Here is a 14869-nt window from a genome sequence, read left to right as displayed (position 1 = left end):
AGCGTAGCCACACCTCGCTGACTCACTTTTACTGATGTTTGTAATGTGTGTCAACACATTGCTATCTTTGTGCAGTCCTTATCAGACTGTGAACGACAAGAATACACCAAATAATAGTCTGTGAGCTGTTGACCAATACTTCGACTTTTTTCGATAACGATAATGCCCTTTAAACTCTGGAGTTCGGAAGTGGCGCAAAATGTGATTCTAATACAAACTAGCCTCCCTCACACTTGAATTTCTTTGGTTAAGTTTCTAGCCCAAATCAGACTCTAAAGACATCGCTGTAAAAAAAAAAAAAAATTTTTTTCCCCTAGAGATTGAAACGACTCACCTCCCCTTGGACTACGAATCCCATCATGCAACGCTGCCAAAACCCCACCGCGGGGGGTGGAGCCGTAGGGGGGCCGGCCACGGCAGCGGCGCGTGCATTCTGGGCGTTGTAGTCTGGGGCCCCAGCCGCCGCCGGGACGCCCCACGTGGTGCGTGTGGCGGCCGCTCTGGGCAGCGGCTACCGCGCTCTGTCCGCGCAGCCCTCGGGGAGCGGGTCCCGGTGGGGGAGGCCGGCCGGCCGGCACGGCGCGGGCTGCAGGGAGGGCCGAGCAGCCCGAGGCTTCGCGACGTTTTTGCGACAGCGCGGCCGTGTTCCGCGAGTCCCCTCCCTCCGCTCTCTGAGGAGGTACCGGCTGTTGTGCGGCGCTGCCTTTCTGTCTGAGTGGATGGGAGAGCGAGCGAGCGAGCGAGCGAGTGAGTGAGTGTGAACGTGTGTGAGCGCGGCGAGGCGCGAGCGCCCGAGGGGCAGTCCGCCGCGCCGTCCTGCCGCTGCCCGCCGCGGGGGCCGAGCGCGCGGCCGGAGCGCAGGGTCCGGCGCCCCGCAGCCCGCGGGGACAAGGGCAGCGACCGCGCTCCCCGCCCCCAGCCCTCGTCCCTCACCCTTCTGCGCCCGGGGACCGCGCCGTCCCCCCCCGGCCGGCCCCCGCCCCACCGCCCCCCTGGATGTCCCCGGCGCCCTCGCGGGGCCTCCTCCTGCCGCCGCGGCCGGGCCGGCGTTGCGGCCGCCGGGCGTAGAGCGGGCGGGTTCCCGGGGGCCGCGGCTGCCGGAGCCTCCCCGGTCCCCACCCCCGCCCCGCGGCGCCGCGACCCCGCTCCCCGGCCTCGCAGGCCGTGACAATGGACTATGACTTTAAAGTGAAGCTGAGCAGCGAGCGGGAGCGGGTCGAGGACCTGTTTGAATACGAGGGCTGCAAAGTTGGCCGAGGCACTTATGGTCACGTCTACAAAGCCAAGCGGAAGGATGGGTGAGTGTCGGCGTCGGGCGGGCGGCGGCGCCGGGCAGGTGGGCAGCCTCCCTCCGGCCTGGGTCCGGCCGGCCGGGCTCGGGGAGGAGCTGGTGCCGAGGGGGCCGGGCCCGTAAGAGACCCGGCGAGCCGCTGCCTCTGTCTCTCCTGGCGCCGCTCGTCGGGCAAGGGAGCTGTGTACTTTTTTTTTTCAGGGGTTTCGGTACAGATTTCTTTAAAATTTCGTTATGAAACGTCAGTTTAAATGATCTTTAAGGGGGGTCGATTTATTATGGGAACCTTCTGGGGCTTTCCTCAACCGCCTCTGGACTGACATCTATCAGTCTGGAAGGGAAGCTGGGATCCTTTTCCCCCACCAGTTTGTGATTGATTTACGATCAAATTCGGATTTTATTTTGGGGAAAAAAATCAGCAAGTCAGTGTGGTTCTGAAGAGTTCCTCTTGGTGATCACCTGCCGCAGAAACGTAGTAGTTACTCTTTCGATATCATTAGCTGTGAGTTTTACCTAGAACAATGGGGGTTTGGTGCAGGGTGGGTGGTGAGGAAAAAGGCTGATGACAAATAGGGGAGTCTTGTTCAGGCCGTTCCCCCCAGATGTAGCAGCTGGCAATGAACTTTCAATAATCTCATTGCTTCAGATATTCTTCCCGAGAAATATTAAGTCTATGACTGGTAACGCTCCCAATTTAGTTTCCGAAACGGGCAGGTGAAGTGTTCATTTTTCCTTTGTCACTAGGTGAATAGCTTGTGATATTGACAAAAGAGAAGGCATTTCTTAGTTGAGAAAATATAATTTATTAACTCCTGTTTTCCTCTTCTAAAAACGGATGTTGTCTTTATCGCCTTTGACACTGTAGGAAACTGCTGGAAAGAGAACGTCAAAGCTTGTTATATAATCTTTAGATTTTATTATAAACAAAGTAGGTTTACTTGAACATCAATGTTAGTTTGGTTAGCTGCTGTTTAACGTTTAAGATAATTGCTTTTTTCCCCCCAAATCACACAGGAGGGTATGTTCAGAACTATATTAGCACTAAAAAAATGAAACCATTCAAAAAGCTGAAGTTACCTGGGTTGGGGGGGAAGCCATATTTATACTTTAGTATTCTAAATATTGGCGAAGGAAGGATCTACCTATTCAACATTTTTTCTTAGATTTACTGAGATATCTTTCTAAAATAACTTAAAATGGACTCTAAGAGGAAGAAGATAGTAATTCTCATTAATTTGGAATGTGCATTTCAGTGCTTACATGCAGCAGTAAAGCAGTACTGGTATATGCAGAAGGTAGGGATTTGAAAACTTGATACTGTGGGTGCTGCATGTCTTTAAAAGTACTCTTTAGCAGAATGGATAGTCTGGTGACACTTGAGAAATCAGCTTCTGGAGATGTTGTTGACTCTGTTGTTTAATTATATTTCTCATTGAAGTATTACTCTGTAATAACGTACATATTTAAAAAGTTATCCTTGTTAACTTCCCATACAATATTTTTTAAAGGACTTACACCATCTCCCTGTCCCCCAATATTATGTAATTTGGGGCATATTCATAAAATCCCTGATCCCATGAGATTAGACATTGTAGTGCATTTGACAAGTCTGTCATCTTTTTTATAAAATTCTGGTGATCTTAATTTCTTTCTAATCTCTCTGAGAAAAACCAGTGCTATTTTCATCAATTACCAATTTAAGCTAATAAAACATACAAATTTTATTAATTTTGAATTTACATTTTATGAAAAACTATAATATTGTTTACTAGCAAGAGGTACTTTTGACCACATTTTATATCTCATGGTCAAGTTTTAATTTAGGCTAAGAATAATTTTAGAAGATTAAATTATACAGTTTAAAATTAGCTGAATGTATAATATATGAACACTTCTTTGTCATTCATGATAACCAAAAAGTAGGTAGCATTGCATTTTGGAAAAAGTTAACTTTTTGTTTATAATTCTTTGGGCTTGTTTTCCAGTAGCCTCTAATGATTTTGTATATAGGAAGAACTGTTTTTTAAAAAATGGATGAAATGTCAAGAGAGTTTTAAAATTACTTAAAACAGTTTTTGTGCTCCAGAGGGAATGTTTTTCGGCTTCTTATAACCTCACTCTGGTAAAATGAAGCATTGTATTTATGAAGCTCTTTTGATCTTATGTCAGTGAAATGTAATTTAGTGCATTTTAGTCCTGGTAAAATAAAATTTGTGGCTGTTTAATCTTTTATAAAAAGATGATGATCAAATAATTTGTTTCTAGTATTGATTTACTTTCAAGTGAAATTATATATTCTGCAACTGGAATTTCAGAGAACTCTAGGAACCCAGACAATAACACCTTCAAAGAGAATACTGAGATTTACAATAAGATGAAATAAATTTCATTTAGATATATTTGGCTATTAAAATGAAGGTATCTAAATGTATCCTTTCAGTTGTCCAGTGAGCATCATAGACATGAATAATTAGTAATGGAATTTAGACCAGAGGAGTTAGCTGCTTAAATTATTGTTTTAGGAAATAAAACAGCTTGAAAGGTCATTTCTTTGATTTTAAGTATTAATAATACTCTCCTGCTAGTATACCACACTTTTGGTAAACTCAGCATTTTAAGGAATGTGGGGAAGGTGGAACACTTTATTTGAGGCATGATTATATACATGGAAAGGGGGCCTTTTATAGTTGTGTTATTTTCAGATTCTAATAGAGTTAAAACATAAATGCACAGTAAATCTTGGGAATAATTCACTCTCGCTGTCACCATAAATGAGATAGAGAGTGTCCTTTGTGTCTGAACACCAAAAGGGTACTCAGTGGGAAGCAGGGGGATTCATTTTCTTTCTGAGTCAATTGCATTTCCTCTTTGCAGAATTTAGGCAACCAAACTTATCTTGTTTAAAGGAATGGAAAAGTGTGAGAACCAGAAAACAGTTTGTGTTTTTAAATTCCAAATTCTCATTATTGGCACTGAACATTGTAGAATTTAAAAATTAATTTGGGGTAAGAGTTTGATTTCCAAATAAGAAAAGCAAAAAGACTTTTCTTGAATAGGGTTCTTAGGCTGCTGTACTCTGTGTTCAAAAGAACAGATACTATATAATTGGGATTGTGTGTGTGTGAATGTGAGAGAGAGAGAGAGAGAGAGAGAGAGAGAGAGAGAGAAATATACAGAAAACTTTTGTTGGGGCACTTTTGTAGACAGCACAGAGATTAGTAGGCAGTGGTAATGACAATAATAGCTAAGTTACTGAGTAAGTCTTAGGATCTGGGCAGAGCCCTTTACAGCCATCATCTGTTGAATGCTCACAAGTACCATACAAGTCAGTTGTGTTTTTTCAGTTTTATAGTTGAGGAAACTGAAGTTTTAAAAGGTTAAGCAGGGCTTCCCTGGTGGCGCAGTGGTTGAGAGTCCGCCTGCCGATGCAGGGGACACGGGTTTGTGCCCCGGTCCGGGAAGATCCCACGTGCCACGGAGCGGCTGGGCCCGTGAGCCATGGCTGCTGAGCCTGCGCGTCCGGAGCCTGTGCTCCACAATGGGAGAGGCCACAACAGTGAGAGGCCCGTGTACCCCAAAAAAAAAAAAAAAAAAAAAAAGGTTAAGCAAATTTGTCCATGGTTACATGACTAATTAAATGTCAGAGCTGGAATTGGGGGATTACAGGCTGGTCTCTTACTCCACAGCCCAGGCTCTTAACCATTATGCTTCATATTAAGATAAATATAAACATAGACATGGGGATTTGGTGTTTTAGTGGGTCATTCAGAAAACATGAATGCCTTATCACAGGACTAGTCTTTTCAATTAACTGATACTTTTTTAGTATGTTTCTGAACAGCCCTAGTTTTTCTAGTGCTGCAAAAGTAAGTGTGTAGCTATGTGGTGTATACACACACACGTATACGTGTATGTCTGTGTGTGTGTGTGTGTGTGTGTGTGTGTGTGTGTGTGTGTGTGTGTGTAGGACCAGACTCTAATAGGGCATGTTAGGATGTGAAAATTCTTCATGTAGTGCAAAGAACTCTAAGTTGGGGAGACTGGAGAACTGAGTTTGAGTTCAGACTCTGCCTCTGATCACCAGTATGACCTTGGGCAAATCATTTGCCCTTGTAGACCTTTGTTTCTTTATTTCTAAAATTACGGGGTTTGAGTTGATCATTTTTAGGGCCTTCCTAGTATTATAATTTGAGGAAGTAAAAATATAAAATACTTTTGCAATATCAGGTAAGCAACCACTAAGACAAAAATTTTACTTTAGACAGTAATACACATCCATGTTTCTTAGTCTCATGCTTTAATGTGGGTTCTCATCAACTGCCAAAAAGAAAATAAGTAGCTTCCAAAGACTTGTCAGCTCCCTTACCTAACATGCCTTGTACCACTGTGGCATTCCCTCCCGTTTACATCTTAAGGTGTGGGATTTATGTGGCTGCTCCCATCCTGTGAACCATTCATTTGGTGGCTAGCACGAGGAACGCTTCTGATTTGATCTGCACTAGAGCTTTTAAGTCAGCTTTAATTCCTTAGCTGTGATCAGAACTTGGTTGGAACCCTTTATTTCCCCTGAAGGATTTGAATAGTTTTTCTTCTGAATATTGCTGAACCCTGTATCTAGGCTCAGTTTGATTTAAGTATTTCTTTAGATGTCAGAAATGCCAAATAAAACATGTAATAATCCCCATCAGTGGGGATTTTGCATGCCCAATAAGGAATATTCCTTATAACATTTAAAAAATGTGATGGAAAGGGACAAGCAGCATATTCACTATGCATTTCTTATCTACTTGCAGTTGAATTTATCTGCCTGAATACTCAGTGCATTCAGATCCACTGGGTAGGCCACTTTGAGGTTTCATGCTTAGATCCCATTTTCTTTTTTTTTCCTTTTTAAAATAATTAATTAATTTTGGGCTGCGTTGGGTCTTTGTTGCTGCGCGCGGACTTTCTCTAGTTGCAGCGAGCGGGGGCTACTCTTCATTGCGGTGCGCGCACTTCTCATTGCGGTGGCTTCTCTCGTTGCGGAGCACGGGCTCTAGGCATATGGGCTTCAGTAGTTGTGGCTCACGGGCTCAGTAGTTGTGGCTCGCGGGCTCTAGAGTGCAGGCTCAGTAGTTGTGGCGCACGGGCTTAGTTGCTCCGCGGCATGTGGGATCTTCCTGGACCAGGGCTCAAACCTGTGTCCCCTGCATTGGCAGGTGGATTCTTAACCACTGTGCCACCAAGGAAGTCCCAGAGCCCATTTTCTTAGTAGCAAACTGGCAAATTAATTCATTTTGCATTTGCTTATTTGATTATTTTACTGTTTCTTCTAACATTGGAAGAAATCCATTCCCTCAGTCACTCAGCGAATATTTACTGGACCCTTCTATCTGCCAGGCACTGTACAAGGTATTGAGAATGCCAAGATGAATAAAATATTCCATTATTTCAGAAGACACCTACTGAGGAAACAAACGTAAATAAACTATAGCAATTTAATAAGCATTATGATAATTAATACAAGGTGCTATTGGAACACAGACATGGAAGCTCCCAACTGCTTAGGGTTTTCAGGATAAACCTCTCAGAGATGGCAGCACTTCGTTGAGTCTTGAAGGACAGGGAAGATTTCATCAGAAAGGGCATTTCTTTTTTTAACTTAGTTTCTTTTCTTCTTTTTTTAATTTTAATTTTTTGGCCACGCCACAGGGCATGTGGGATCTTAGTTCTCCAACCAGGGATTGGACCTGTGTCCCCTGCATTGGAAGGGTGGAGTCTTAACCACTGTACTGCTAAGGAAGTCCCAGAAAGGGCATTTCAAGAGGAATAGGACAAAGGGTTTTTTTTGTGTGTGCTCTTAAACACCCCAACAAATTTTGTGGGTCTGAATTATTTCTTCCCATGCCTTTCCTCGCCGCACCTTTTGTGTTGCCGGCATCTTTGAGCTCCTGCTGCTTGTGTAGTGCTACATACATGTGCTACAGGTGTTCCGTTGTACCCACTGGACATGATGAAGTCTCTGTGATTCAATATGGGGATACATTTATCAGCATGTACTGAGCACCTTAATTGTCTCTGTGGCAGTTTCCCATCACAAGAACATTGGTGAATCAGGGAACAAGCAGCCTCTGAAATCCAACTGTCTGATTTAGGAATATCTCTCATATGTAAGACTGCCATGGCAGAACAGTGGCTCTGGATAGCAGATGACTCTCCTTTGGCCTCACCTCCATGAGGAGTAGGGATCCAGAATTTTCTGTGCTGCTGAGATGGTGGTGGCCAACAGGTCGGAGGGGAATTCCTCTTGTTGGGACTCTCAGTTGTGTGAGAAGATGGTAGGGAGGTGGCTTCCGGCAACTGAATTTCAGCTAGGAAAATAGAAATAATGACAAATTATTAGAAGTTACTGTAGGTCATTTGCAAGCTTACCTACTTTTTCAAAAATTAGTTCTCTTGGCAATTGTGTTCAGAATTATGATTTACAAACATTTGAAATATGATCCATATGTAAGTTGGGACTGTATATGCCAAATCAGTGTTGATAAATATATATTCTTCCCTGTGGCTGGTGTCATCTTTTTTGTAGTGCCTTGTATTGTTGAATCCAACCCTCATTGTCTCTTTATGTTTTTATTCTTTTTCTGTTCTTAGCTGCTGCTAGAGAATGAAAATCCTACTGTCCTTACCTCTTTCAGAACAATTTGTAAATCCTTTCCTTCACAGCAGCTTAAGTAGGCCTTGGCCATCCATCTCTTTGTTATTTAGAAACTACTGTGATATTTTTTGTCTTAAAATATCTGTTGTCACCTCAAGGCAGTTCTTGAAGTTGTCACTAAAAAGTGACTTTCACCCGTTAGTTTGATCTTAATGCTTAAAGACCTTTAAGTTATCATTTTCTCAAGATTCTTCAGTATAGTGATTGTCAAAGTCACAAAACCAGTCCCTGCTGTAGTAGGCTGCTTTTACTGATAGAGTTATGTCTTGTCCTTCAGGTGTGTTGTCACAGAAAAAATGCTGAGAATCCCCTTTTTAAAATTGGGATATATCACGTACCATAAAATTCACCCTTTTAAAGTGTGCAGTCTACTGACTTTTAGTGTATCCACAAGGCTATGCAATCATCACCACTACCTAATTCCAGAACATTTTTATCGTGTCAGAAGAAACCCCGTATCAATTGGTAGTCACTCCACATTCCCTCTCTTCCCAGCCCCTGGCAACCACTAATCTATTTTCTTTCTCTATGGATTTGCCTATTCTGAACATGTCATGTAAATAGAAATATATAGTATGTGGCCATTTGTCTTTTACTTAGCATAGCGTTTTCAGTGTTCATTCATGTTGTGCATGTGTCAGTGTTTCATTCCTTTTTATGGTTGAAAAATATTGCTTTGTATGGATAGACCACATTTTGTTTATCCATTTATCAGTTGGTGGACATCTAGGTTGTTTCTACTTCTTGGCTATTATGAATAATGCTGCTATGAACCTTCATGCGCAAATTGTTGTGTAGATATATGTTTTTGGTTCTCTTAGGCAAATACCCAGAGTCATATGGTAACTCTATGTTTAGCTTTTTGAGAAACTGCCAAACTTTTGAAAGCAGCTGATAACCACTTTTGAGTGGCTTTACCTTGACTTTGGTTTAGAACCATGATTTGTCCTCTGTCCACAAAACCTGGACACCTTAATTCCCAGGGCACCTTATTAATCAGTAGCCCACCTTATTCCCAGGAAGTGTTCACACACTAGTCTATTGTGGTGATTCTGCAATACAGACTAATCCAGCTGCTCCTCCTCCATCAAATCAGACCGCCTTCCGAGCTTGTTCTCAGGCAGCACCTTGTGCTGGGAGCAGTTTTCCCTCAGCTGAAATTGGTTCTAACATTTAGCTTCAGAAATCTTAACTACCTTATCTTAACATACAACTCCAGTAATTCTCTCTTCACTCACCACCCCGCAAAACAGTTAGTTCTTCATAGATATATTATGTAACTACATTAGTGTATATGTGGTTAATGTTTATATGTCCTTTGGGTCTTTCTGGTGAAGGTTTATGGGTTAGATATTACGGATTTCCTCTAGGGCAGTAATTGTGTTCCCCTTACTTCCTGGCATATTGTCAAATGTCGACAGGTATTTAATACTTTTTAATTTTTGGTGTACCTAAAATTCATATTTGAAAATTTTCCTTTTAAACTTGCTAGACTTAAAAACTTGAGCATATTTTGGAATAGAAAAGCAGCGCCTTGTGAAAATACCCTGAGAAGCAAAGTTTGATGGGCTGGTTAAATTGATACCAGGAACAGAATTGAACAAAACCAAAGGCCAAGGGCAGATGCAAGCTTTGTTAATTGACTGAACCAAATAGAAGTCCCAGGTATTTGAAAAATTGAGCCACTACAAAGAATAAAGTATTTTCTAAAGTATACCTTGTAAATGAATCAGTTTACATGGGGATCACACCTATATTTCTAACCTTAAGGAAAATATAATTAGTCTCTGAACCAGAGTTGACATTTAGTTTGTTTAAACTCTGTGGTTGTTTCATATTTGAAGTTTCCTTTTGTTATGTGAATAAAAAATTACATAGTTTAACAACTACTCAAGGTAACTCAGTTACTCCTCTCTCTAGATAAGCTCTTTAAAATCCATAACTTTATTATAGCCCATGAATTCTAACAAATAATCCTAAGGAGAGGAATTCTTCACATCATGATGCCTACTCTGGGTGTTTCTGTACACCTGAATTTTATAGCTTTTCTAGAGAACTAAGGGATTTTAAAAAAAAACCAAAAACCCAAACTTGTCAAACAGTGGTATTATGGTTTATATTAAGCAAGTCATTATTTTAGGGGAAAGAGGAGGTAGGTATTGAAAAATTATTTTTATGAGGCTTCTGTTTTAAGGAAAGCCGATAAATCGTGCAAAATTTAAGCTCGTGTAGAATAAATACATTTGTTTGGAGTTTTTTCACTTTATGAAAGAAGCCCTTTAAGTAAGGGAGCTCTCCTAGCATACTTATCCTGTGACTCAGTTTGCCAAAAATTCAGTTTATACACATTTTCCAAGAAAATGTTAAGCACAGAGTAAGGAGTATTTGTATTTGTTTTCTAGTGCTGACTTAACATTGAAGGTTCTTTTAAATGTAAAATTAAGTCATTTAAATATTTGATGTTCCATTATAGTCTCTCTTTAGCTGTAATTTTGCGGGAGGGCAAATATGTGTATTTACAGTTTATTTGGTCTCTGTTCATTGAATGTCTAATGGGCCAGGTTCTGTGCCAGGTATAGGTGATTCAGCAGTGAACAGGCCATAGTTGTAAGTCGTTAGGGAACTTAAAGACTTTGAGGGGCACAGGCAAGTAAACAGGTAATTACAATACAGTGGTATACAGCTGTGATGGAGAAAATGATTAATGAAATCTACTGTGACGTTATTTTTTTTCATTCAAGAATATTATGCGGGACTTCCCTGGCAGTCCAGTGGTTAAGACTCGCGCTTCCAATGCAAGGGGCGTGGCTTCGATCCCTGGTTGGGAAACTAAGATCCCACATGCTGCACAGCCAAAAAATAAATAAATAAATAAATAGATCCATCGGATGGAGAACGTTGATTTTTTTTAAAAAAAGCATATTATGCATCTTTCCATGTCAGTAAATATAGCTCTAAATCATCAGTTTTAATTATTGCTGGCATCACATTATACACACACACACACACACACACACACACACACACACACAGTAGATATGTATCCAGTTAACCAGTTCTCTAGTGATAGACGAAATATAAGTAGTCTCTAAATTTTAGCCATTGCAGTTAGGGAAGTACCTCCTAGAAAATATGACTACAGTTCTTCAACATAGTATCAAGCTCTTGCAGTGGAATTTTAGGGTCAAAGATTGTATACTTTCAACAGCTGTATTTCTGTTATAAAATAAGATTGGATTATACAATTAATAAACTCTCAGGATAAAAATTCAAACAGTGTGTAAGAATATGCCGGAAAATCATTGTCAGCCCCTCTTTGTATATATGCGTATGGGAGCAGATACATGTCTGGATCGACTTTAAAATTTACTTTACTATTTCATTCATTTTGAGCAAATAATACATGAGTATGCAAAAAATGTAAATATACTGAGGAAGTGAAAACTTAAGTCTTCTCACCTCTGTCTCCTCCAGGCACTCATTTCTTCTTTCAGAGCTGTCCACTGATACGTTTCTTGTGTATGCTTTCCAGTTTGTGGACACAAACATCTTTGGACTTTATGGTATTATTTTTCATGCATAACTCTTTTATTTTTATAAAGTCACATTTATCAGTGGCTGCTGGGTTATGTGTAAGAATTAGTTAGAAAGGACTTTATGTCATCTTTAAACACAAAATGTATGATGGCGTATACGTATATTTTGTTCCTTGCTTTTCTCAGTTCATATGTTTTAGAGACTGGTAACAGCACATGTAACGTAATTCATTTCATCAGCTCGTCATTCTTTTTTATGAACATAATGTAATATACATATCCAGTTGAAGGACATTTAGGTTGCTTTCATGTTTTTTTTTATGCCCTTAAGCAGTACTGCAATAAATGTCCTTTATATCAGTCTTTCCACACAACATTCTCTCAGATGGAGATAGAACTTCGCAGGTACCCAGAAAGTTCCCCACAGGGATATTTGCTGTGGATGATACCACTGGCAAGGAGCAAAGTCTTCATGAAGCAAGAGAAACTCCCTTGCTATATCCACAGGGAGTTTTATCCCTCCTGGCTTCTCTCAAAAGTTCTAGAGACTGATCATCACGCCCAAGCACAAGTTACTGGTAACGACCCAGTACATAACTGCTAGACTGCTGCAGTGCAGGTCAGTTTCCCCGGAATGTCTCTTTAACAGGCGTAGGCATCAGGCTCTTTGGAGGTCCAATCTTATGCACCATTTATACTCCCATCAAAACTCCCAAAACAAAACTTAATCTGGAAGGAAGAAATGGAAATAAATATAATAATGACATGCTTGAGTCCTGGGGTTAAATGCATTGTAAAGTTGGAATTGTTTATTCTTTTGGAAATTTTGCCTTAGGTTTTCTTTCCCCACATAGTCCTATGTATTTTAGATTACTGGTTGGCATAAAAAAATTGAGTCTTGTGGATACTTAAGATTACAGTCATTATTAAGTTTACATGTTATTTTATGTTCACTTTCATCAGATGATCTTTCTCTCTTGTTTCCTGTTGCTTGGCCTTGGTCATCCTTTCATTTCCTGACCAGCACTGACCTTCCTATACCCAGTCTTTTCCTTTTCTCCCCTTTTTGGCTTGCTTTTTCTGTTTGATACTGATTTTGGCTTTGGCCTTGCTCCTTGTCACCAGTCTCAGTAGGATTCCCCTCTGGACTGGCCTCCTTTTCTGCTGCCAATGGAATTTCTTGACTTTGTCTATTCAGCAGAGGGAATTATTTATGTAGGTAAGCAGGCAGCTGATTATCTACTAGACAGTTCTGATGTATTTTATTAATTTGGAAGAGACTTTTAGAAAGTTTTAAGTACTGCTAAACATAACTCTTTCTTCATAGACATAATTTCTCCTCAACAGAAGTTGGAAAGTACTTACTCCTTATAGATAGATAAGAAGCTGAAAAAGTATGCAAACATTTAATCTTTTTATCTGAAAATCTATTTTAGTACACAAGAGTCCAGGGCTGCTTGAGAGTTTAAACCAGGTACCCTGTAGCCAAAAGTTACTACTGTCCTGTTTTAGCCAAGACTAGCTGACCTGCAGAACCCCTTTAGGTTTTTGACATGTGCTAGGCTTGGACATGCAGACGTGGAAAACATAAGGAAGTCTGTCAAAGTAGCACACACTTCACATATTTCATCTGTTTCTCTTCCGGATTTTTTTTTGTGGGGGTGGGATGGGACCGTTCAGTTTCGGAAGGTGATTCAACCTGATCTTCTTTAAGTACTTGAAGTTTTCATTGCAAGCAAAAACCACTAACCAAGTATACCACTTTTTAACCTTTATTTGACTTGGATCATGTAGCGTTTGCCCTATTTCTGTTGCACTTTGTGAGAACTGGACTCACTGAGTTTAAGTATGCTTGCTGCTTTTAAATCAGAATGCAGTACAATTACATTTTTCCTGAGTGAGATTCTGTGCTATGATTACCCCGGAAATGCTTTGGAATGTAAGATAACATTTGCCACTAGGTATTCATTATTTATTTTAAAGTATTTAAAAAGTAGTTTTGATTTAGTTGCAGTGTACTAAGTAGGGAAATTAAATACCAGTTGTCTTCATGGAGGAAATATTAGTAAAACCTTTTAAGAAGTTACACATTTATACTTCATAAGGTTTTTTAATAGCTTTATTGAGATATAATTCACATACCATACAGTTTACCTGTTTTAAGTGTACAGTTCACCATCTTCTAGTGTATTTACAGAGTTGTGTGGCTGTCACCACAGTTTAATTTTAGAATATTTTTATCCCCCCTAAAAGAAATCCGGTATCCATCAGCAGTCATTCCCCTGTCCCTCCAACCCTCCAGCCTTGAGCAGCCACTAATCTGCTTTCTGCCTCTGGATTTGCCTGTTCTGAACATTTCATTTAAATGAAATCATCTAATATGTGGTCTTTAGTGATCGGCTTCTTTCATTTAACATAATGTTTTCAAGGCTTATCCATGATTTAACATGTATCACATTTTATTTAGTCATTCATCAGTTGTTGGATATTTAGGTCATTTCCACTTTTTGGTTATTATGAATAATGCTGCTGTGAACATTGGTATACAAGTATCTGAGTCCCTGCTTTCAGTTCCTTGGATATATACCTAGGAGTGGAATTGCTGGATCATATGGGAACTGAATGCTTAACTGTTGAGTAACCACCAAACTGCTTCCTCAGTGGCTGCACCATTTTACATTCCCACTAGCAATGCACAAGTGTTCCAATTTCTCCACATCTTTGCCAACACTGATCCCGCCCCTTTTTTTTAATATAGCTGTCCTTACGGCTATCAAGTGGTATTGATTTGCATTTCCCTAATGATGAATTGTACTTATTGTATCATTCAGTATCAGTAAATACTTCTCATGTACTTATTGATCATTTGATTATCTTCTTGTAAAAACATATTTATATCCTTTGCTCATTTAAAAATTGAGTTATTGGGCTTCCCTGGTGGCGCAGTGGTTGAGAGTCCTCCTGCCGATGTAGGGGACGCGGGTTCGTGCCCCGGTCCAGGAAGATCCCACATGCCGCGGAGTGGCTGGGCCCGTGAGCCATGGCCGCTGGACCTGCGCGTCCGGAGCCTGTGCTCCACAACGGGAGAGGCCACAACAGTGAGAGGCCCACGTACCGCAAAAAAAAAAAAAAAAAAATTGAGTTATTTATCTTTTTCATTATTGAGTTATAGGAGTTCTTTCTGTACTCTGGATACTAGACCCTTATCGGAGAGATGATTTGCAAATGGCCAATAAGCACGTGAAAAGATGCATCATCAGGGAAATGCAAATCGAAACTATGAGATATCACTTCATACCTGTTAGGATGGCTACTATTTTTTTTTTTTTTTTTTTTTTTTTTTTG

At 40.6% G+C, this 14869-nt stretch overlaps 1 protein-coding gene across 9 annotated transcripts in view; it reads left to right on the top strand.

Annotated features, from left to right (window-relative positions):
- The first annotated feature begins 479 nt into the window (after positions 1 to 479).
- CDK8 (cyclin dependent kinase 8) overlaps positions 480 to 14869 on the top strand; it is a 120543-nt gene continuing 106153 nt past the window's right edge. For 2 of the 9 annotated variants that reach the window (XM_027116641.1, XM_027116640.1), the window contains exon 1: positions 480 to 1298. In XM_027116641.1, the coding sequence (XP_026972442.1) occupies positions 1171 to 1298 (128 nt within the window). In that variant the 5' untranslated portion in view covers positions 480 to 1170. The remainder of the gene's footprint in view (positions 1299 to 14869) is intronic. The other 7 variants (XM_027116644.1, XM_027116637.1, XM_027116636.1 and 4 more) reach the window with 7 other exon arrangements.

The sequence above is a fragment of the Aethalodelphis obliquidens genome, unplaced genomic scaffold, assembly GCF_003676395.1.
Source record: "Aethalodelphis obliquidens isolate GAN/ISIS:26980383/991018 unplaced genomic scaffold, ASM367639v1 scaffold16, whole genome shotgun sequence".
Classification (NCBI taxonomy): domain Eukaryota; kingdom Metazoa; phylum Chordata; class Mammalia; order Artiodactyla; family Delphinidae; genus Aethalodelphis; species Aethalodelphis obliquidens.
This window is presented reverse-complemented; position numbering and strand designations above follow the sequence as displayed.